This window comes from Nerophis ophidion, linkage group LG26, assembly GCF_033978795.1.
Source record: "Nerophis ophidion isolate RoL-2023_Sa linkage group LG26, RoL_Noph_v1.0, whole genome shotgun sequence".
Lineage (NCBI taxonomy): Eukaryota > Metazoa > Chordata > Actinopteri > Syngnathiformes > Syngnathidae > Nerophis > Nerophis ophidion.
The window spans coordinates 9,216,445-9,238,431 of record NC_084636.1 but is presented as its reverse complement, the minus strand read 5'-3'; the positions used below and the strand labels follow the sequence as shown (position 1 = coordinate 9,238,431).

Below are 21,987 nucleotides of genomic sequence, written 5' to 3'. Positions count from 1 at the left end.
TGATTGATTGATTGATATAAATGGGTTGTACTTGTATAGCGCTTTTCTACCTTCAAGTTACTCAAAGCGCTTTGACACTACTTCCACATTTACCCATTCACACACACATTCACACACTGATGGAGGGAGCTGCCATGCAAGGCGCTAACCAGCACCCATCAGGAGCAAGGGTGAAGTGTCTTGCTCAGGACACAACGGACGTGACAAGGTTGGTACTAGGTGGGGATTGAACCAGGGACCTTTTCCACTGCGCCACGCCGTCCCCATATTTTTAAATCCACTGCGATTCCCTCCTTACCACGCCGGGGTGTTGTCTTTTTGGGAAATATATTAAAGGCCTACTGAAATGAGATTTTCTTATTCAAACGGGGATAGCAGTTCCATTCTATGTGTCATACTTGATCATTTCGCAATATTGCCATATTTTTGCTGAAAATATGTAGTAGAGAACATTGACTATAAAGTTTGCAACTTTTGATCGCTAATAAAATAGCCTTGCCTGTAGCAGACGATGTGCCCGTGACGTAACTGGTTGTGGAGCTCCTCACATCCGAACGTTGTTTACAATCATGGCCACCAGCAGCAAGAGCGATTTGGACCAAGAAAGCGACGATTTCCCCAGTAATTTGAGCGAGGATGAAAGATTCTTGGATGAGGAAAGTGAGAGTGAAAGACTAGAAAAAAAAAACTAATTCAGATGTTATTAGACAAATTTACTAGGATAATTCTGGAAAATCCCTTTTCTGCTTATTGTGTTACTAGTGTTTTAGTGAGATTATATGGTCGTACCTGTACAACCTGCAAGTCGGACGGTGTGGCCACGGGTGTGGTGACCACCAGTGTCTCCGAGGGAAGCCACGTTTTTCCTCCTCCACGGTAGAAGCATCCGACGGTCGGGGGCAGCCGGTGGGAGGAGGCAAGAGAGTCCGCAGCTGCCTCTTTGACAGGTGCAGGAGGAACGACGCAAGCTCTCCGCTCATGTCTACGGTAAGAGCCGACTTATTACCGCCATTTTCTCACCGAAACCTTCCGGTTGACATGTGGTAGGGAACCATGTTCGCTTGACCGCTCTGTTCCATAGTAAAGCTTCACCGTCATCTTTCGGGATTGTAAACAAGGAAACACCGGCTGTGTTTGTATTGCTAAAGACGCACCTACATCTTTCTTCTTTGACGTCTCCATTATTAATTGAACAAGTTGCAAAAGATTCAGCAACACAGATGTCCAGAATACTGTGGAATTATGCGATGAAAAGAGACGACTTATAGCTTTGAACTGTGCTGGACCAAAAGTTCCTCTACAATGCGTGACGTCACGCGCATCATACCGCGATGTTTTAGCACAGGGGTCGGGAACCTTTTTGGCTGAGAGAGCCATTTAAGCCAAATATTTTAAGATGCAATTCCGTAAGAGCCATGTAATATTTTTTAACACTGAATACAACTAAATACATCTTTATTTTAACACTAAAAAGGAATAAACAAGAAGCGCGCAAGAGGGCGGAAGTACAAAAACTGGGCTATGAAACAAAAGACTAGGATAAAGGCTAAAAACTAAAAACATGAAACAAAAACACTTGCACTGTGGTATGAATAACGAAAACTTGCACTGTGGCATAAATAACAAAACTTACGTGGCGTGGACAAAATGAACAGCACAGCAAGGCATGAAGCAGATAATCGAGGCTGAGATTTTTTTTTCCCCCCTCCTCCACGGTGGAAGCATCCGACGGTCAGGGGCAGCCGGTGGGAGGAGGCAAGAGAGTCCGCAGCTGTGTCTTTGACAGGTGCAGGAGGAACGACGCACGTTCTCCGCTCATGTCTTTGGTCTGATTACCACGATTTCCTCACCGAAACCTGACGGTTGACATGTGGTAGGGAACCATGTTCGCTTGACCGCTCTGTTCCATAGTAAAGCTTCACCGTCATCTTTCAGGAATGTAAACAAGGAAACACCGGCTGTGTTTGTGTTGCTAAAGGCGGCCGCAATACACCGCTTCCCACCTACATCTTTCTTCTTTAAGGTCTCCATTATTAATTGAACAAATTGCAAAAGATTCAGCAACACAGATGTCCATAATACTGTGGAATTATGCGATGAAAAGAGACGACTTATAGCTGTGGACGGTACTGGACCTAAATGTCCCCTACGATGCGTGACGTCACGCGCACGCATCATCGTACCGCGACGTTTTAGCATGATTCTTCCGCGCGAAATTTTAAATTGCAATTTAGTAAACTATTGGCATGTAGGGACGGCGTGGCGCAGTGGGAGAATGGCCGTGCGCAACCCGAGGGTCCCTGGTTCAAATCCCACCTAGTACCAACTTAGTCACGTCCGTTGTGTCCTGAGCAAGACACTTCACACCCCTTGCTCCTGATGGATGCTGGTTGGCGCCTTGCATGGCAGCTCCCTCCATCAGTGTGTGAATGTGTGTGTGAATGGGTAAATGTGGAAGTAGTGTCAAAGCGCTTTAGTACCTTGAAGGTAGAAAAGCGCTATACAAGTACAACCCATTTATCATTATTTATTTATGTGTTGCAATGTTAATATTTCATCATTGATATATAAACTATCAGACTGCGTGGTCGGTAGTAGTGGGTTTCAGTAGGCCTTTAAGTTAGCAAAATGGACCGAACTTGTCAAAAGCCGAAAAAAAACGAAAAACCACACAGTACCAAAGTACGCGGCGAGTGACGTGGAGAGCACCGCCTCCCCAAAAATCCTCCGCCCTGCTTTTTGTCTGCAGGGTGACACAAATTGAAAAAAGCAATTATACTTAGACATGGTCCGCACACGGAGGCATATTTAGCTCGATCTAAATGTTAGCAAATCAAGGCATGATCCTCTAAAGCAAATGAGCTCTTATATCATCTACTCATAATAAATGTCTCTTTGATCACTTTTTCATAAACATGGCCGTTATTTCGAGTGACCTGACATGTGAGGTTATAGCTTCCAACATGGAGCATAAGTCGTATGCAAGAAGCTCCAGATGATGAGAGCAGCAGATTGAGGCCGAGAATTGGCCAGGGAGGATGATGATAGTTCAGGATGGACTGGGAGGATGGAGTCCAAACCCAACATTAATAACAAAGCAGGTTGGTTATTAAATGAACCATAAAGTCTACATGTGACTGGTAAATACCAAAGAGTGCCACACGAGCGTCGGCTTCTTGAAACAAAAGGCCTATCTTTCATCTTTGGAAGAGGCAAAATATCTTTCAAAATCTTAAAAAGATACAATTATCCTGATTGTGTCATGGTAACCACACAAAAAATAGGTAAAACTCCAAACTGGATGATTTTGCAATAACCAGTGTCGATATAATGTGTTACAGGGGAACTACGCTTTTTTTCCGTTCGATGGTTCAAAATCATGACACACAAGTAAACACGTCTCTTTTTTTTTAGGATTCTAAAGATGATAATGATTGCAAGATGCGGCTAATGGGAGTCACCGCTGTAGCCTTCAAAGCCCTCTAAAACTACTTTGACGTTTTATATACACATATATAAATACATGAAAAAATTATAACTATCATATATATATATATACACACACACACACACACACACACACACACACACACACACACAGGCCAAAAGTTTGGACACATTCTCCTTCACAACACAACTAATGGTCCCAACCCCATTGATAAAGCAAAAATGTCCACTAATTAACCCTGATAAGGCACACCTGTGAAGTGAAAACCATTTCAGGTGACTACCCCTTGAAGCTCATCCAGAGAATGCCAAGAGTGTGCAAAGCAGTAATCAGAGCAAAGAGTGGCTATTTTGAAGAAACTAGAATATAAATCTTGTTTTCAGTTATTTTACCTTTTTCTGTTAAGTACATAACTCCACGTGTTCATTCATAGTTTTGATGCCTTCAGGGACAATCTGCAATGTAAATAGTCATGAAAATAAAGAAAACGCATGGAATGAGGGGGTGTGTCCAAACCTTTGGCCTGTACTATATTATATATATATATATACATATACATATACATATACATATATATATATATATATATATATATATATATATATATATATATATATATACATACATATATACATATATATATATATATATATATATATATATATATATATATATATATATATATATAGGCTTTACGGTGGCAGAGGGGTTAGTGCGTCTGCCTCACAATATGAAGTTCCTGCAGTCCTGGGTTCAAATCCAGGCTCGGGATCTTTCTGTGTGGAGTTTGCATGTTCTCCCCGTGAATGCGTGGGTTCCCTCCGGGTACTCCGGCTTCCTCCCACTTCCAAAGACATGCACCTGGGGATAGGTTGATTGGCAACACTAAATTGGCCCTAGTGTGTGAATGTGAGTGTGAATGTAGTCTGTCTATCTGTGTTGGCCCTGCGATGAGGTGGCGACTTGTCCAGGGTGTACCCTGCCTTCCGCCCGATCGTAGCTGAGATAGGCGCCAGCGCCCCCCGCGACCCCGAAAGGGAATAAGCGGTAGAAAATGGATGGATGGATATATATATACACACACACATACTATATATATATATATATACATATATATATATAGTAACAGGCACGTTCATAACTATATGTAATATGTTCAATATTTACCGTGTTTTTGTCATTTTAAGCATTACCGGAACTTCTTTCCTCAGCGCATTTATTATTTCCGTTCCCATAGCAACGCACTTCTGACAACAAATGTGTGTTCCAACTTCCGGAAACAAAGGCATTCCTGTGTTTTAATCGTGGCAGACTTGGTAACACACAATGGAGATGACTATTTTTGGGCAAATTACGATTCACAACCTTATCTTTTTGAAGCTGAGTATACGGAGGATGAACTACCGCTTATAGAAATGAGCACAAAAGAAGGGGGAAACGTTGGAGCAGAGAGATGCCGAGAGTGTCAAGACCGGCATGACTTGACGCTGCAAATGTGGAATTTGAGCTAAGCTATATCGACATAAATGGCATCCATCCATCCATTTTCTACCGCTTATTCCCTTTTGGGGTCGTAGGGAGTGCTGGGGCCTATTTCAGCTACAATCGGGCGAAGGCGGGTTTATTTTTGATTGATTGAAGCTTTTATTAATAAATTGCACAGTACAGTACATATTCCGTACCATTGACCACTAAATGATAACACCCAAATACGTTTTTTTACTTGTTTAAGTCGGGGTACACCCAGGACAAGTCGCCACCTCATCGCAGGGCCAACACAGATAGACGGACAACATTCACACTCACATTCACACACTAGGGCCAATTTAGTGTTGCCAATCAACCTCATAAATGGCATCTTTACCCAAAATCAACTGGAAAAAAACTGTAAAAAACATCCCTGTCCAGCTGGACCAAACAGACAACTGTCCATCCAGTGAGTCACTACTACATTGATCATGATGCACATCATGCTTGGTATGACAACTACAAAACTTTGTAGCTGTCATACCAACTACAAAACTCATTTGTGTGTTCTAATCATGGCAGACTTGGTAACAGACAATGGAGATGACTATTTTTGGGCAAATGACGTTTCACAACCTTATCTTTTTGAAGCTGAATATACGGAGGATGAACTACCACTTATAGAAGCGAACACGAAAGAAGGGGGAGACGTTGGAGCAGAGAGATGCCGAGAGTGTCAAGACCGGCATGACTTGACGCTGCAAATGTGGAATTTGAGCTAAGCTATGCCGACATAAATGGCATCCATCCATCTATTTTCTACCGCTTATTCCCTTTTGGGGTCGCTGGGGGCTCTATTGCTTATCTCAGCAACAATCGGGCGAAGGAGGGTTTTTTTTTGATTGATCGAAACTTTTATTAGTAGATTGCACAGTACAGTACATATTCCGTACCATTGACCACTAAATGGTAACACTCAAATAAGTTTTTCTACCTGTTTAAGTCAGGATACATCCAGGACAAGTCGCTACCTCATCGCAGGGCCAACACAGATAGACGGACAACATTCACACTCACATTCACACATTAGGGCCAATTTAGTGTTGCCAATCAACCTCATAAATGGCATCTTTACCCAAAATCAACTGGAAAAAAACAGAAAAAAACATCCCTGTCCAGCTGGACCAAACAGACAACTGTCCATCCAGTGAGTCACTACTACATTGATCATGATACACATCATGCTTGGTATGACAACTATAAAACTTTGTAGTTGTCATACCAACTACAATACTCATTTGTGTGCTCTAATCATGGCAGACTTGGTAACAGACAATGGAGATTACTATTTTGGGGCAAATGACGATTCACAACCTTATCTTTTTGATGCTGAGTATACGGAGGATGAACTACCGCTTATAGAAGCGAACACGAAAGAAGGGGGAGACGTTGGAGCAGAGAGATGCCGAGAGTGTCAAGACCGGCATGACTTGACGCTGCAAATGTGGAATTTGAGCTAAGCTATATCGACATAAACGGCATCCATCCATCCATTTTCTACCGCTTATTCCCTTTTGGGATCGTGGGGAGTGCTAGGGCCTATCTCAGCTACAATCGGGTGATGGTGTTTTTTTTTTTGATTGATTGAAACTTTTAATAGTAAATTGCACAGTACAGTACATATTCCGTACCATTGACCACTAAATGATAACACCCAAATACGTTTTTCTACCTGTTTAAGTCGGGGTTCACCCTAGATAAGTCGCTACCTCATCGCAGGGCCAACACAGATAGACAGACAACATTCACACTCACATTCACACACTAGGGCCAATTTAGTGTTGCCAATCAACCTCATAAATGCCATTTTTACCCAAAATCAACTGGAAAAAAACTGGAAAAAACATCCCTGTCCAGCTTGACCAAACAGACAACTGTCCATTCGGGTGCTGATGCAAAAGCTAGGACACGGCTAATAACGTGGCATGATGTCGCAAGGCGATGATTTATTGTTGTTGCTACAGCTTGGTTATTACACAGGTTACGGAATGTAAATGAAGTATTGTTCTGTATATCTTTGGATTCATTTTAAAGTGATTTAGAGGGAGAATGGATAGTTCCCATTAGCTGCATTGCTTGCCACCAAGAATGAGACGATTTTTCCAAATTAGACTGTACAAAAATAATATCAAAGCCTTTTATCTTCCGGTCTTGCATAAGGATTGGGAACGATAAGCAAAATTCATTCCCCCGAAAAAGTGCAGTTCCCCCTTGAATGCTGTGGCACAAAATGTTCTAAAAACAGGAAAAGAATGATTTTGTTAGGAGGTCTCCAGGTGGCTTCCAGGAGACTAGACAAATATTTGCATTTATGAGACATACCTGACTCACTCCTGCTGCTTCAAATTGAAACCTCCAGATGCTCCTGTGTCACATTTTAGGAATAACAGGAAGAAAAGGGTTACTTTGTTCTGCATACCAAACCAGTGACTGCTGGGTTTTATTTTGAAACACCCATTAATGAAATTCAAACTCCTCTCCGTGTTTTTTTAAGGGTAACAAACTAGTGATTGATGGAAGAGTTGACCTCAAACATATTTATACGGGTATTTTGTGGAGTCGAGTCTTTTCTAAGGACATCCTGAGCTCTATGACTGGGACTTACAGTAAGTGTTTCTGGACATTAACGGAACCGTTTGTTTTTTAAACGATAATAGTAGGAAAGTCTGTGCAAAACATTAGATATTTTTAAAAAAATGGTTCGATGATACACATCTCCAGCATATGTGGAAGTTGTGTCTAGAACAGAGGTGTTATGGCTGCCTTTAGCCAGAACATATGAATATGGATGTATAAGGATTCGCTTCATGATAATGTTACACAGTTGCCTATACAATTTTTAAAATAAAAATTGTAAAAAATAAAAGAATTTAAAAAAAAACTCGATTTTGCGATAAAAAAAAAACTGGCAGCTCAGTTGCCAGAATTTTAGGGTAAATTTTACCGCATTTTTAAATTTTTTTGTTTTTACAGCATATTACTGTAAATCAGGGATCTCAGACCCACGGGCCACAATTGGCCCACGAGATATTATTTTGCGGCCCGCACCTTAAATTGAAAGTTTAACGGCCTACTGAAACCCTCTACTACTGTGACGTCTCGCTGGCATTGTGATGACGAGTTGTTCTCTCGTGGGTGCAGCGGAAGATGGAGCACAGCGTGAGGGTAGGGATAAGAATTTATTTATATAATTAAACAAACTAACAACAAAAACACTTGCACAAAGGCACTAACCAAAAACCAACAGAACTAGCTTGGGAGCTAGAAAGAACAAAGGGCGCTAGCGTGGAAGCTAGGGACATAAACAAACAAAATAGCATATATGCTAACAAGTATACAAAAAATAGATTTACCACGATGTTGGAAGAGCGGCGTCAGCTGTTGCGTGTAGCAAGCAAGAGTCCACCACTGAATGTCAAACAGAGGCGGGCATATATAGGGAGATAAATAATCAAGGGGAGGTGCGCGTGATCAAGGCAGAGACAGGTGACACTAAATGGGTAACTATGACAACGGAAACAAAACCAGGAAGTGCCACAAAGAACTGAGGAAGACAAATACTAGACAGAATGTGATAAACAGAACCAAAACCAGAATATGTCATGATCCAAGACGTGGATCATGACAACTACCGACCACGCAGTCTGATAGTTTATATATCAATGATGAAATATTAACATTGCAACACATGCCAATACGGCCTTTTTGGTTTACTAAATTGCAATTTTAAATTTTGCGCGGAAGTATCATGCTAAAACAGGGGTAGGGAACCTATGGCTCTCGAGCCAGATGTGGCTCTTTTGATGACTGCATCTGGCTCTCAGATAAAACTTAGCTGATATTGCTTAACATGATAAGTAATGAATAATAACATGATAAGTAATGAATAATTCCGCTAGTAATCACAGTGTTAAAACTTACCATGTTCATTCTTTAAGCCAGTTACCAGGTAGTCAGTCTGGCAAAATCTCCCCCTTCACAGCCTCGATTATCTGCTTCATGCCTTGCTGTGCTGTTCATTTTGTCCACGCCACGTAAGTTTTGTTATTTATGCCACAGTGCAAGTGTTTTTGTTTCATGTTTTTAGTTTTTAGCCTTTATCCTAGTCTTTTGTTTCATAGCCCAGTTTTTGTACTTCCGCCCTCGTGCGCGCTTCTTGTTTATTCCTTTTTAGTGTTAAAATAAAGATGTATTTAGTTGTATTCAGTGTTAAAAAATATTACATGGCTCTTACGGAAATACATCTTAAAATATTTGGCTTAAATGGCTCTCTCAGCCAAAAAGGTTCCCGACCCCTGTGCTATAACATCGCGGTATGATGACGCGTGCGCGTGACGTCACGCATTGTAGAGGACATTTTGGTCCAGCACAGTTCAAAGCTATAAGTCGTCTCTTTTCATCGCATAATTCCACAGTATTCTGGACATCTGTGTTGCTGAATCTTTTGCAACTTGTTCAATTAATAATGGAGACGTCAAAGAAGAAAGATGTAGGTGCGTCTTTAGCAATACAAACACAGCCGGTGTTTCCTTGTTTACAATCCCGAAAGATGACGGTGAAGCTTTACAATGGAACAGAGCGGTCAAGCGAACATGGTTCCCTACCACATGTCAACCGGGAGGTTTCGGTGAGAAAATGGTGGTAATAAGTCGGCTCTTACCGTAGACATGAGCGGAGAGCTTGCGTCGTTCCTCCTGCACCTGTCAAAGAGGCAGCTGCGGACTCTCTTGCCTCCTCCCACCGGCTGCCCCCGACCGTCGGATGCTTCTACCGTGGAGGAGGAAAAAAAATAAAAAATCTCAGCCCGGCCCCACTGGCTGCCTTCGCCTCGTCGAGAAACGTGGCTTCCCTCGGAGACACTGGCGGTCACCACACCCGTGGTTACACGCCTCCGACTTTCAGGTTGTACAGGTATGACCATATAATCCCACTAAAACACTAGTAACACAATAAGCAGATAAGGGATTTTCCAGAATTATCCTAGGAAATTTGTCTAACAACATCTGAATCGCTCTGCCGTCTAGTATTTTTTTCTTTCTAGTCCTTCACTTTCACGTTCCTCATCCACAAATTTTTCATCCTCACTCAAATTAATGGGGAAATCGTCACTTCCTTGGTCCGAATCGCTCTCGCTGCTGGTGGCCATGATTGTAAACAATGTTCAGATGTGAGGAGCTCCACAACCCGTGACATCACGCGCACATCGTCTGCTACTCTGGTACAGGCAAGGCTTTTTTATTAGTGACCAAAAGTTGCGAACTTTATCGTCGATGTTATCTACTAAATCCTTTCAGCAAAAATATGGCAATATCGTGAAATTATCAAGTATGACACATAGAATGGACCTGCTATCCCCGTTTAAATAAGACAATCTCATTTCAGTAGGCCTTTAATGTTAGTGCGGCCCGCAAGTTTTATATGAATGGTGCTTGACAGCGTTGTATTATCCATCCATTCCCTCTGGCCCGGTACCAATCGAGCCGCGGCCTGGTGGTTGGGGACCACTGGTCTACCTGATATTGTACAAAAATAACATTTTGATTTCTGTGAAAACATCTCCTTCCCAAATAACTCCAAATTTTCTGCGTTTCTTACAAGTAGTCATGGCCTTTTTTTAAATTTGCTAAGGTAAAAAAAATCCTGTGCCATGTTTTTTTGAAAGGAAAATGTACCTTGGACAACCCAAGTGACTTTGAAATTGTAAACAAATTTCTATACTATGGATGTATATATATATATATATATATATATATATACATACATATATATATATATATATATATCCATCCATCCATCCATCCATCATCTTCCGCTTATCCGAGGTCGGGTTGCGGGGGCAGCAGCCTAAGCAGGGAAGCCCAGACTTCCCTATCTCCAGCCACTTCGTCTAGCTCTTCCCGGGGGATCCCGAGGCGTTCCCAGGCCAGCCGGGAGACATAGTCTTCCCAACGTGTCCTGGGTCTTCCCCGTGGCCTCCTACCGGTTGGACGTGCCCTAAACACATCCCTAGGGAGGCGTTCGGGTGGCATCCTGACCAGATGCCCGAACCACTTCATCTGGCTCCTCTCCATGTGGAGGAGCAGCGGCTTTACGTTGAGCTCCTCCCGGATGGCAGAGCTTCTCACCCTATCTCTAAGGGAGAGCCCCGCCACCCGGCGTAGGAAACTCATTTTGGCCGCTTGTACCCGTGATCTTATCCTTTCGGTCATGACCCAAAGCTCATGACCATAGGTGAGGATGGGAACGTAGATCGACCGGTAAATTGAGAGCTTTGCCTTCCGGCTCAGCTCCTTCTTCACCACAACGGATCGATGCAACGTCCGCATTACTGAAGACGCCACACCGATCCGCCTGTTGATCTCACGATCCACTCTTCCCTCACTCGTGAACAAGACTCCTAGGTACTTGAACTCCTCCACTTGGGGCAGGGTCTCCTCCCCAACCCGGAGATGGCACTCCACCCTTTTCCGGGCGAGAACCATGGACTTGGACCTGGAGGTGCTGATTCTCATTCCGGTCGCTTCACACTCGGCTGCGAACCGATCCAGTGAGAGCTGAAGATCCCGGCCAGATGAAGCCATCAGGACTACATATATATATATATATATATATATAAATATATATATATATATATATATATATATATATATATATATATATTAGGGGTGTAGGAAAAAATCGATTCGAATATGAATCGCGATTCTCACGTTGTGCGATTCAGAGTCGATTCTCTTTTTTTTTAAATCCTTTTTTTTTGTCAATCCAACAAACCACTACACAGCAATACCATAACAATGCCATCCAATTTCAAAACCAAACCTGACCCAGCAACGCTCAGAACTGCAATAAACAGAGCAATTGAGAGAAGACACAAACACGACACAGAACAAACCAAAAGTAGTGAAACAAAAATGAATATTATCAACAACAGTATCAGTATTAGTTATAATTTCAGCACAGCAGTGATTAAAAATCCCTCATTGACATTATCATTACACATTTATAATATGAAAAAAAAAAGAACAATAGTGTCACAGTGGCTTACACTTGCATCGCATCTCATAAGCTTGACAACACACTGTCACAAGGATAAAATAAGTCATATTTTTGGTTCGTTTAATAGTTAAAACAAATTTACATTATTGCAGTCAGTTGATAAAACATTGTCCTTTACAATTATAAAAGCTTTTTTTTTTTAAATCTACTACTCTGCTAGCATGTCAGCAGACTGGGGTAGATCCTGCTGAAATCCTATGTATTGAATGATTACAGAATCGTTTTGAATCGGAAAAATATCGTTTTTGAATCGAGAATCGCGTTGAATCCAAAAAATCGCGACCTCAAGAATTGATATTGAATCGAATCGTGGGACACCCAAAGATTCGCAACCCTTTATATGTAAATATATATATATATATATATATATATTTTTTTTTTTTTTTAAATTCCTCCAAGAAATGTATTCCTAACTGGAACCTGTCGTTTGTTGGTGCCGGCTTTGTGTGCATGTAGGACTGAAATGTGTTATAAGAAATGTTTCCATGTTACCCGAAACAATATGACTTATTCGGGTGTTACCATTTAGTGGTCAATTGTACGGATTATATACTGAACTGTGCAATCTACTAATAAAATATTTAATCAATCAATCAATCAATGACAACAGGAAATAAATTGGTGTGACGTCACAAAAACGGACGTGACGCAGCCAACACACGTTTTTGCTTTAACATAAAAAACCTATACAATGAAAACGGAAATACACAAAATAAAATAATATGGGTCTTGAGTAGCCATATATATACATAAAGTTAAGTCTTATTTTGACATAACCGCGAATAAAAACGTATACGTGCGAGTGAAAATGTGAACAATAGACACAAATCTTAGGACTTTTGTATTGAACGACAGTGCATTTTATTGTGGTTGAAATAGCGTCTTTGACTATTTAAGTTGCGTGACGCAGGATTCAGAGAGTTCTACCCGAACAGTCCCGGGTTGTGCAGCGTCAAGGACCGCAGCAGGTGCTGGAAGTCCTGCACAGTCCACGGTTCTCCGTCGGTGCCCGCGGCCGCCGCTGCACTGCTGCTGGCGGGGTTGATCCCCTGCGGGTCGTTGAAGGTGACCAGAACCTCCGTGTCGAACTGCGGCAGGCGGAACACGCCCAGGTGGATGCGCACCTTGTTCCTGGCCTCTTCGTTGTACTTGGACACGCACTGGGTGCCCGTCAGCGCCCAGGCGGAGCTGCACGCCGAGAGGGAGAGCTCGGATTTGGGCAAGGGGACCACGTCCGTCACCTCCTGCGCGCCACCCTCCGGGGAGGCGGCGTTGCTGCTGGCGATGTCCTCGAAGTGGAAGCGGGCGGCGTCCTGGTCCTCCACCTGGGCTTGGTACTCCAGGATCTCCACGATCAGGCTCTGGTCGGTGTTGGGGTGCACGAACACCTCCTGGTTGTCCGGGATCTCTCGCAGGTTGCTGATGTCCGCGGCGCTTTCGGGGATGAAGGCCGAGAGCGCGCCTCCGAACAGCGGGCGGGGATCCATGTCGACACGACCGCTGGATTTTTTGAAAATGTCCTAAAATAAGGAAAACTAAGTCGTCGTAGCTACATGACGAAAGTTGCTTTAATCCTTCCGCGTAGGATTTCTTCTTCGTATTGGAGACCTGACCTAACGCACTGCTGCCACCTACTGTTCTATAACTTTGACCAATTAATTGCCACCCAATTCTACTCAAAAGTGTTTTTTCAACATAGTGTGTTAATAAAAGTCTCACTTTGTTTCTATATTGGCAATGTGCACTGGCTTCCTGTGCACTTAAGATGTGACTTTAAGGTTTTACTACTTACGTATAAAATACTACACGGTCTAGCTCCATCCTATCTTGCCGATTGTATTGTACCATGTGTCCCGGCAAGAAATCTGCGTTCAAAGGACTCCGGCTTATTAGTGATTCCTAGAGCCCAAAAAAAAGTCTGCGGGCTATAGAGCGTTTTCCGTTCGGGCTCCAGTACTCTGGAATGCCCTCCCGGTAACAGTTCAAGATGCTACCTCATTAGAAGCATTTAAGTCTCACCTTAAAACTCATCTGTATACTGTAGCCTTTAAATAGACCTCCTTTTTAGACCAGTTGATCTGCCGCTTCTTTTCTTTTTTCTCCTATGTCCCCCCCCTCCCTTGTGGAGGGGGTCCGGTCCGATGACCATGGATGAAGTACTGGCTGTCCAGAGTCGAGACCCAGGATGGACCGCTCGTCGGGACCCAGGATGGACCGCTCGCCTGTGTATCGGTTGGGGACATCTCTGCGCTGCTGATCCGCCTCCGCTTGAGATGGTTTCCTGTGGACGGGACTCTCGCTGCTTTCTTGGATCCGCTTTGAACTGAACTCTCGCGGCTGTGTTGGAGCCACTATGGATTGAACTTTCACAGTATCATGTTAGACCCGCTCGACATCCATTGCTTTCGGTCCCCTAGAGGGGGGTGGTTGCCCACATCTGAGGTCCTCTCCAAGGTTTCTCATAGTCAGCATTGTCACTGGCGTCCCACTGGATGTGAATTCTCCCTGCCCACTGGGTGTGAGTTTTCCTTGCCCTTTTGTGGGTTCTTCCGAGGATGTTGTAGTCGTAATGATTTGTGCAGTCCTTTGAGACATTTGTGATTTGGGGCTATATAAATAAACATTGATTGATTGATTGAATGTGCTACAACTTTATTGACAAATTGTTTCAATACATTCGCTTCTATCCATCCATCCATCTTCTTCCGCTTATCCGAGGTCGGGTCGCGGGGGCAGCAGCCTAAGCAGGGAAACCCAGACTTCCCTCTCCCCAGCCACTTCGTCTAGCTCTTCCCGGGGGATCCCGTGGCGTTCCCAGGCCAGCCGGGAGACATAGTCTTCCCAACGTGTCCTGGGTCTTCCCCGTGGCCTCCTACCGGTTGGACGTGCCCTAAACACCTCCATAGGGAGGCGTTCGGGTGGCATCCTGGCCAGATGCCCGAACCACCTCATCTGGCTCCTCTCGATGTGGAGGAGCAGCGGCTTTACTTTGAGTTCCTCCCGGATGGCAGAGCTTCTCACCCTATCTCTAAGGGAGAGCCCCGCCACACGGCGGAGGAAACTCATTTCGGCCGCTTGTACCCGTGATCTTATCCTTTGGGTCATGACCCAAAGCTCATGACCATAGGTGAGGATGGGAACGTAGATCGACCGGTAAATTGAGAGCTTTGCCTTCCGGCTCAGCTCCTTCTTCACCACAACGGATCGGTACAACGTCCGCATTACCGAAGACGCCGCACCAATCCGCCTGTCGATCTCACGATCCACTCCTCCCCCACTCGTGAACAAGACTCCTCGGTACTTGAACTCCTCCACTTGGGGCAGGGTCTCCACCCCAACCCGGGGATGGCATTCCACCCTTTTCCGTACGAGAACCATGGACTCGGACTTGGAGGTGTTCTAATGAACTTTAAAGGCCTACTGAAATGAGATTTTCTTATTTAAACGGGGATAGCAGGTCCATTCTGTGTCATACTTGATCATTTCGCGATATTGCCATATTTTTGCTGAAAGGATTTAGTAGAGAACATCCACGATAAAGTTCGCAACTTTTGGTCGCTTGTAGAAAAGCCTTGCCTTTACCAGAAGTATGTGCGCGTGACGTCACAGGTTGCAGGGCTCCTCACATATTCCCATTGTTTTTAATGGGAGCCACCAGCAGTAATCAATCAATCAATCAATGTTTATTTATATAGCCCTAAATCACAAATGTCTCAAAGGACTGTACAAACCATTACGACTACAACATCCTCGGAAGAACCCACAAAAGGGCAAGGAAAACTCACACCCAGTGGGCAGGGAGAATTCACACCCAGTGGGACGCCAGTGACAATGCTGACTATGAGAAACCTTGGAGAGGACCTCAAATGTGGGCAACCCCCCCCCCCTCTAGGGGACCGAAAGCAATGGATGTCGAGCGGGTCTAACATGATACTGTGAAAGTTCAATCCATAGTGGCTCCAACACAGCCGCGAGAGTTCAGTTCAAGCGAATCCAAGACAGCAGCGAGAGTCCCGTCTCTTAGTAAGAGCAATTCGGACCGAGAAAGCGACAATTTCCCCATTAATTTGAGCTAGGATGAAAGATTCGTGAATTAAGATATTGATAGTGAAGGAATAGGGAAGAAAAAAAAAGCGACGCTCCGGGCGGCGGCAGTTGTGAGCGTTTCAGATACAATTAGACACATTTACTAGGATAATTCTGAAAGATCCCTTATCTGCTTATTGTTAAGTGAGATTTTAAAGATTGTAAAGTAAAGATTGTAAAGACATACCTCGAGGTCGGATGGCTGCGATGAACACACTGTGTCTCAGAGAGAAGCCAAGGAGCCAAGCTCACAGGTGCTGCACGACGACGAATAATCCAAAAATGTCTCCGGTAAAATATATATATATCACAATTTCTCCATCCAAAAACATGCTGGTTGATGTAGAGAAAACATGTTCGCTTGACCGCTTTGCTTTCTCAACAACCAAAGAAACACCGGCTGGGTCTCGGTGCTAAAGACAGCTGCAATCCTCCGCTTTCCACCAACAGCATTCTTCTTTATAGTCTCCATTATTAAATGAACAAATTGCAAAAGATTCAGCAACACAGATGTTCAAAATACTGTGTAATTATACGATTAAAGCAGACGACTTTTAGCTGTGTGTGTGCGCATCGCTCATATTTCCTAACAGTCCATGACGTCACGCGAACACGTCATCATACCGCGACGTTTTCAACACGACACTTCGCGGGAAATTTAAAATTGCAATATAGTAAACTAAAAAGGCCGAATTGGCATGTGTTGCAATGTTAATATTTCATCATTGATATATAAACTATCAGACTGCATGGTCGGTAGTAGTGGGTTTCAGTAGGCCTTTAAAGTGGTTTAATTAATGTTTAGTGTGTTTATAATACTTATTAAAATGTTCTATGACTTTATTGACAAACTAATTGCCACCTATTTGTACCCAATTCTCCTCAAAAGTGTTTTTTTCAACATAGTGTGTTAATACAAGTCTTACTTTTTTCTATATTGGCATTGTGCTACAACTTTATCGACAAATTGTTGCAATACATTCCATCCATCCATCCATTTTCTACCGCTTATTCCCTTTTGGGGTCGCGGGGGGCGCTGGCGCCTATCTCAGCTACAATCGGGCGGAAGGCGGGGTACACCCTGGACAAGTCGCCACCTCATCGCAGGGCGAACACAGATAGACAGACAACATTCACACTCACATTCACACACTAGGGCCAATTTAGTGTTGCCAATCAACCTATCCCCAGGTGCATGTCTTTGGAAGTGGGAGGAAGCCGGAGTACCCGGAGGGAAACCATGCATTCACGGGGAGAACATGCAAACTCCACACAGAAAGATCCCGAGCCTGGATTTGAACCCAGGACTGCAGGACCTTCGTATTGTGCAATACATTCGCAACTAATAAACTTTAAAGTGGTTTATTTAACGTTTAGTGTGTTCATAATACTTATTAAAATGTTCTATGACTTTATTGACAAATTAATTGCCACCTATTTGCACCCAATTCTCCTCAAAAGTGTTTTTTTCAACATAGTGTGTTAATAAAAGTCTTACTTTTTTCTATATTGGCAGTGTGCTACAACTTTATTGACAAATTGTTGCAATACATTCGCAACTAATGAACTTTAAAGTGGTTTATTCAAGGTTTAGTGTGTTCATAATACTTATTAAAAAGTTCTATAACTTTATTGACAAATTAATTGCCACCTATTTGCACTTAATTCTCTTCAAAAGTGTTTTTTTTCAACATAGCGTGTTAATAAAAGTCTCACTTTTTTCTATATTGGCAGTGTGCTACAACTTTATTGACAAATTGTTGCAATACATTCGCAACTAATGAACTTTAAAGTGGTTTATTCAAGGTTTAGTGTGTTCATAATACTTATTAAAAAGTTCTATAACTTTATTGACAAATTAATTGCCACCTATTTGCACTTAATTCTCTTCAAAAGTGTTTTTTTCAACATAGCGTGTTAATAAAAGTCTCACTTTTTTCTATATTGGCAGTGTGCTACAACTTTATTGACAAATTGTTGCAATACATTCGCTTCTTATGAACTTTAAAGTGGCTTATTCAATGTTTAGTGTCAATCAATCAATCAATCAATGATTATTTATATAGCCCTAAATCACTAGTATCTCAAAGGGCTGCACAAACCATAACACAAACCACAACGACATTCTTGGTAGAGCCGACATAAGGGCAAGGAAAACTCACACCCAGTGGGACTCAAACCCAGTGGGACGTCTGTGACAATGATGACTATGAGAAACCTTGGAGAGGACCGCAAATGTGGGCAACCCCCCCCCCCCACCCCTTCTAGGAGAACCGAAAGCAACGGATGTCGAGCCAGTCTAACATGATGCTGTGAAAGTTCAATTCATAGTGGATCCAACACAACCGTGAGAGTCCAGTCCAAAGTGGATAAAACACAGCAGATATAGTTGTGTGTTTATAATACTTACTAAAATGTTTCATGACTTTATTGACAAACTAATTACCACCTATTTGTTCCCAATTCTCCTCAAAAGTGTTTTTTTCAACATAGTGTGTTAATACAAGTCTTACTTTTTTCCATATTGGCAGTGTGCTACAACTTTATTGACAAATTGTTGCAATACATTCGATCCTAATGAACTTTAAAGTGGTTTATTCAACGTTTAGTGTGTTTATAATACTTATTAAAATGTTCTATAACTTTATTGACGAATTAATTGCCACCTATTTGCACCCAATTCTCTTCAAAAGTGCTTTTTCAACATAGTGTTAATAAAAGTTTCACATTTTTCCATATTGGCATTGTGCTACAACTTTATTGACAAATTGTTGCAATACATTTGCTCCTAATGAACCTTAGAGTGGTTTATTCAACGTTTAGTGTGTTTATAATACTTATTAAAATGTTCTTTTAACTGTATTGACAAACTAATTGCCGGGTGTTCGGATTGATTGATTGAACATTTTTATTAGTAGATTGCACAGTACAGTACAATAAATCGACCACTAAATGGTAACACCCGAATAAGTTTTTCTACTTGTTTAGGTCGGGGTCCACGTTAATCAATTAATGGGTCGCTGTACTTATTACAAACCCTGTTTCCGTATGAGTTGGGAAATGGTGTTACATGTAAATATAAACAGAATACAATGATGTGCTAATCATTTTCAACCCATATTCAGTTGAATATGCTACAAAGACAACATATTTGATGTTCAAACTCATGAACATTTTTATTTTTTTTGCAAATAATCATTAACTTTAGAATTTGATGTCAGCAACACATGACAAAGAAGTTTGGAAAGGTGGCAATAAATACTGATAAAGTTGAGGAATGCTCATCAAACACTTATTTGGAACATCCCACAGGTGTGCAGGCTAATTGGGAACATGTGGGTGCCATGATTGGGTATAAAAGCAGCTTCCATGAAATGCTAAGTAATTCACAAACAAGAATGGGGCGTGGGTCACCACTTTGTAAGCAAATTGTCAAACAGTTTTAGAACAACATTTCTCAACGAGCTATTGCAAGGAATTTAGGGATTTTACCATCTACGGTCCGTAAAATCATCAAAAGGATCAGAGAATCTGGAGAAATCACTGCACGTAAGCGATGATATTACGGACCTTTGACCCCTCAGGCGGTACTGCACCAAAAACCGACATCAGTGTGTAAAGGATATCACCACATGGGCTCAGGAACACTTCATAAAACCACTGTCAGTAACTACAGTTGGTCACTACATCTGTAATTGCAAGTTACTTATTTGGAACATCCCACAGGTGTGCAGGCTAACTGGGAACAGGTGGATGCCATGATTGTGTGTAAAAACAGCTTCCCCAAAAAATGCTCAGTCTTCCACAGGAAAAGATGGAGCGAGGTACACCCCTTTGTCCACAACTGGTGAACAAATAGTTAAACAGTTTAAGAACAATGTTTCTCAAAGTGCAATTGAAATAAATTTAGGGATTTCAACATCTACGGTCAATAATATCAAAAGGTTCAGATAATCTGGAGAAATCACTCCACGTGAGCGGCATGGCCGGAAACCAACATTGAATGACCATGACCTTCGATCCCCCAGACGGCACTGCATCAAAAACCGACATCAATCTCTAAACGATATCACCACATGGGCTCAGGAACACTTCAGAAAACCACTGTCACTAAATACAGTTTGTCGCTACATCTCCAAGTGCAAGTTAAAGTTTTACTATGTGGCGGCATGGCGGAGTGGGTAGAGCGGCCGGCCAGAGACCTGAGGGTTGCAAGTTCGCTTCCCACCTATTGACATCCAAAATATTGCTGCCGTTGTGTCCTTGGGCAGGACACTTCACCCTTTGCCCCCGGTGCCGCTCACACTGGTGAATGAATGATAGGTGGTGGTCGGAGGGGCCGCAGGCGCTAACTGGCAGCTGTGGCTACTAATGTAGCTTACCACCACCAGGTGTGAATGAATGTTGAGTCCCACTTCTCTGTGAGCGCTTTGAGTGTTTAGAAAAGCGCAATATAGATCTAAGTTAATAGTTTTTGGTTTTTATTTTACTATGCAAAGCGAAAGCCATTTATCAACAACATCCAGAAACGCCGCCGGCTTCTCTGGGCCCGAGATCATCTAAGATGGACTGATGAAAAGTGGAAAAGTGTTCTGTTGTCTGATGTGTCCACATTTAAAATTCTTTTTAAAAAGGATTTGCAAATCATTGTATTCCGTTTATATTTACATCTAACACAATTTCCCAACTCATATGGAAATGGGGTTTGTAGATGGTGTGAATGCGTGAGTTTTAGGTGTAACTGTACACAACGAGCCACAGAGTTAGCCTCGAGTCCGAACCCCGGCCGAGTCATACCAAAGACAAAAAAAATGGGACCCATTACCATGAATTGATTAACGTGGAACAAGTTGAAAAACTTATTCGGGTGTTACCATTTAGTGGTCAATTGTACGAAATATGTACTGTACTGTACAATCTACTAATACAAGTTTCAATCAATCAATCAATCAATCCTGCTTGGCACTCAGCATCAAGGGTTGGAATTGAGGGTTAAATCACCAAAAATTATTCCCGGGCACAGCCACTGCTGCTGCTCACTGCTCCCCTCACCTCCCCGGGGGGCGATCAAGGGTGATGGGTCGAATGCAGGGAATAATTTCGCCACACCTGGTGTGTGTGTGTGACAATCATTGGGAATTTAACTTTTAAAACAGTAGAATGTTTACATGAAAATGCTAACACGTAGCATGTGTGCTAACGAGCGCATGATAACAGTCAACATGTTTCATATGCCACAAGTAATATGAATCTAAGGCAGGGGTGTCAAACTCATTTTAGATCAGGGGAACCATGGAGAAATATTTACTCCCTGCCGGTAAAATCACGGCACATTAACTTAAAAATAAAGACAACTTCAAAAAGTTTTCCCTGTTTAAAAATAAAACAAGCACATTCTGAAAATGTACAAATCATAATGTTGTTGGGTTGTTGTTTTTTACACTTACATGTTGCGGTTAATAGTATTGTACCTTAATTTGTCGTTATTTCTACTTTCTGAATAATATATGTGATAGTGTTCATCAGTCAACTCATTGGTGTTCATTTTCAATCTATCAAGATAAAACAATAATATCAAAATCAAATTACAGTATGTTATTTATGTAGTTTGCCCATTTTCCTCAACTTTACACCCCGACTTAAACAAGTTGAAAAACTACTTAAACAAGTTGAAAAACTTATTCAGGTGTTACCATTTAGTGGTCAATTGTACGGAATATGTACTGAGCTGTGCAATCTACTAATAAAAGCTTCAATCAATCAATCAATCAATGATTTAGTAACATGTTTTTTTGTATTTTTTTACATATGGAGCATAGTCTACATAGATACAAATAATTGCTATTACGACATCTAGTGGACACATTCAG

At 42.2% G+C, this 21,987-nt stretch overlaps 2 protein-coding genes and 1 long non-coding RNA gene across 4 annotated transcripts in view; all 3 read right to left on the bottom strand.

The window, feature by feature from the left end:
* mettl13 (methyltransferase 13, eEF1A lysine and N-terminal methyltransferase) overlaps positions 1-21,987 on the bottom strand; it is a 76,352-nt gene that overhangs the window by 36,403 nt on the left and 17,962 nt on the right. The window lies entirely within an intron of this gene.
* Positions 6,907-7,343, bottom strand: LOC133543478 (uncharacterized). The gene is made up of 2 exons (XR_009804388.1): positions 7,298-7,343; positions 6,907-7,210 (listed from the first exon to the last, which is right to left on the bottom strand). It is a non-coding gene; the product is annotated as an uncharacterized LOC133543478 (long non-coding RNA).
* On the bottom strand, positions 12,869-13,647 carry rangrf (RAN guanine nucleotide release factor). The gene has a single exon (XM_061888114.1). The coding sequence runs from the start codon at positions 13,516-13,518 to the stop codon at positions 12,955-12,957; it is 564 nt and encodes a 187-aa protein (XP_061744098.1). The 5' UTR covers positions 13,519-13,647; the 3' UTR covers positions 12,869-12,954.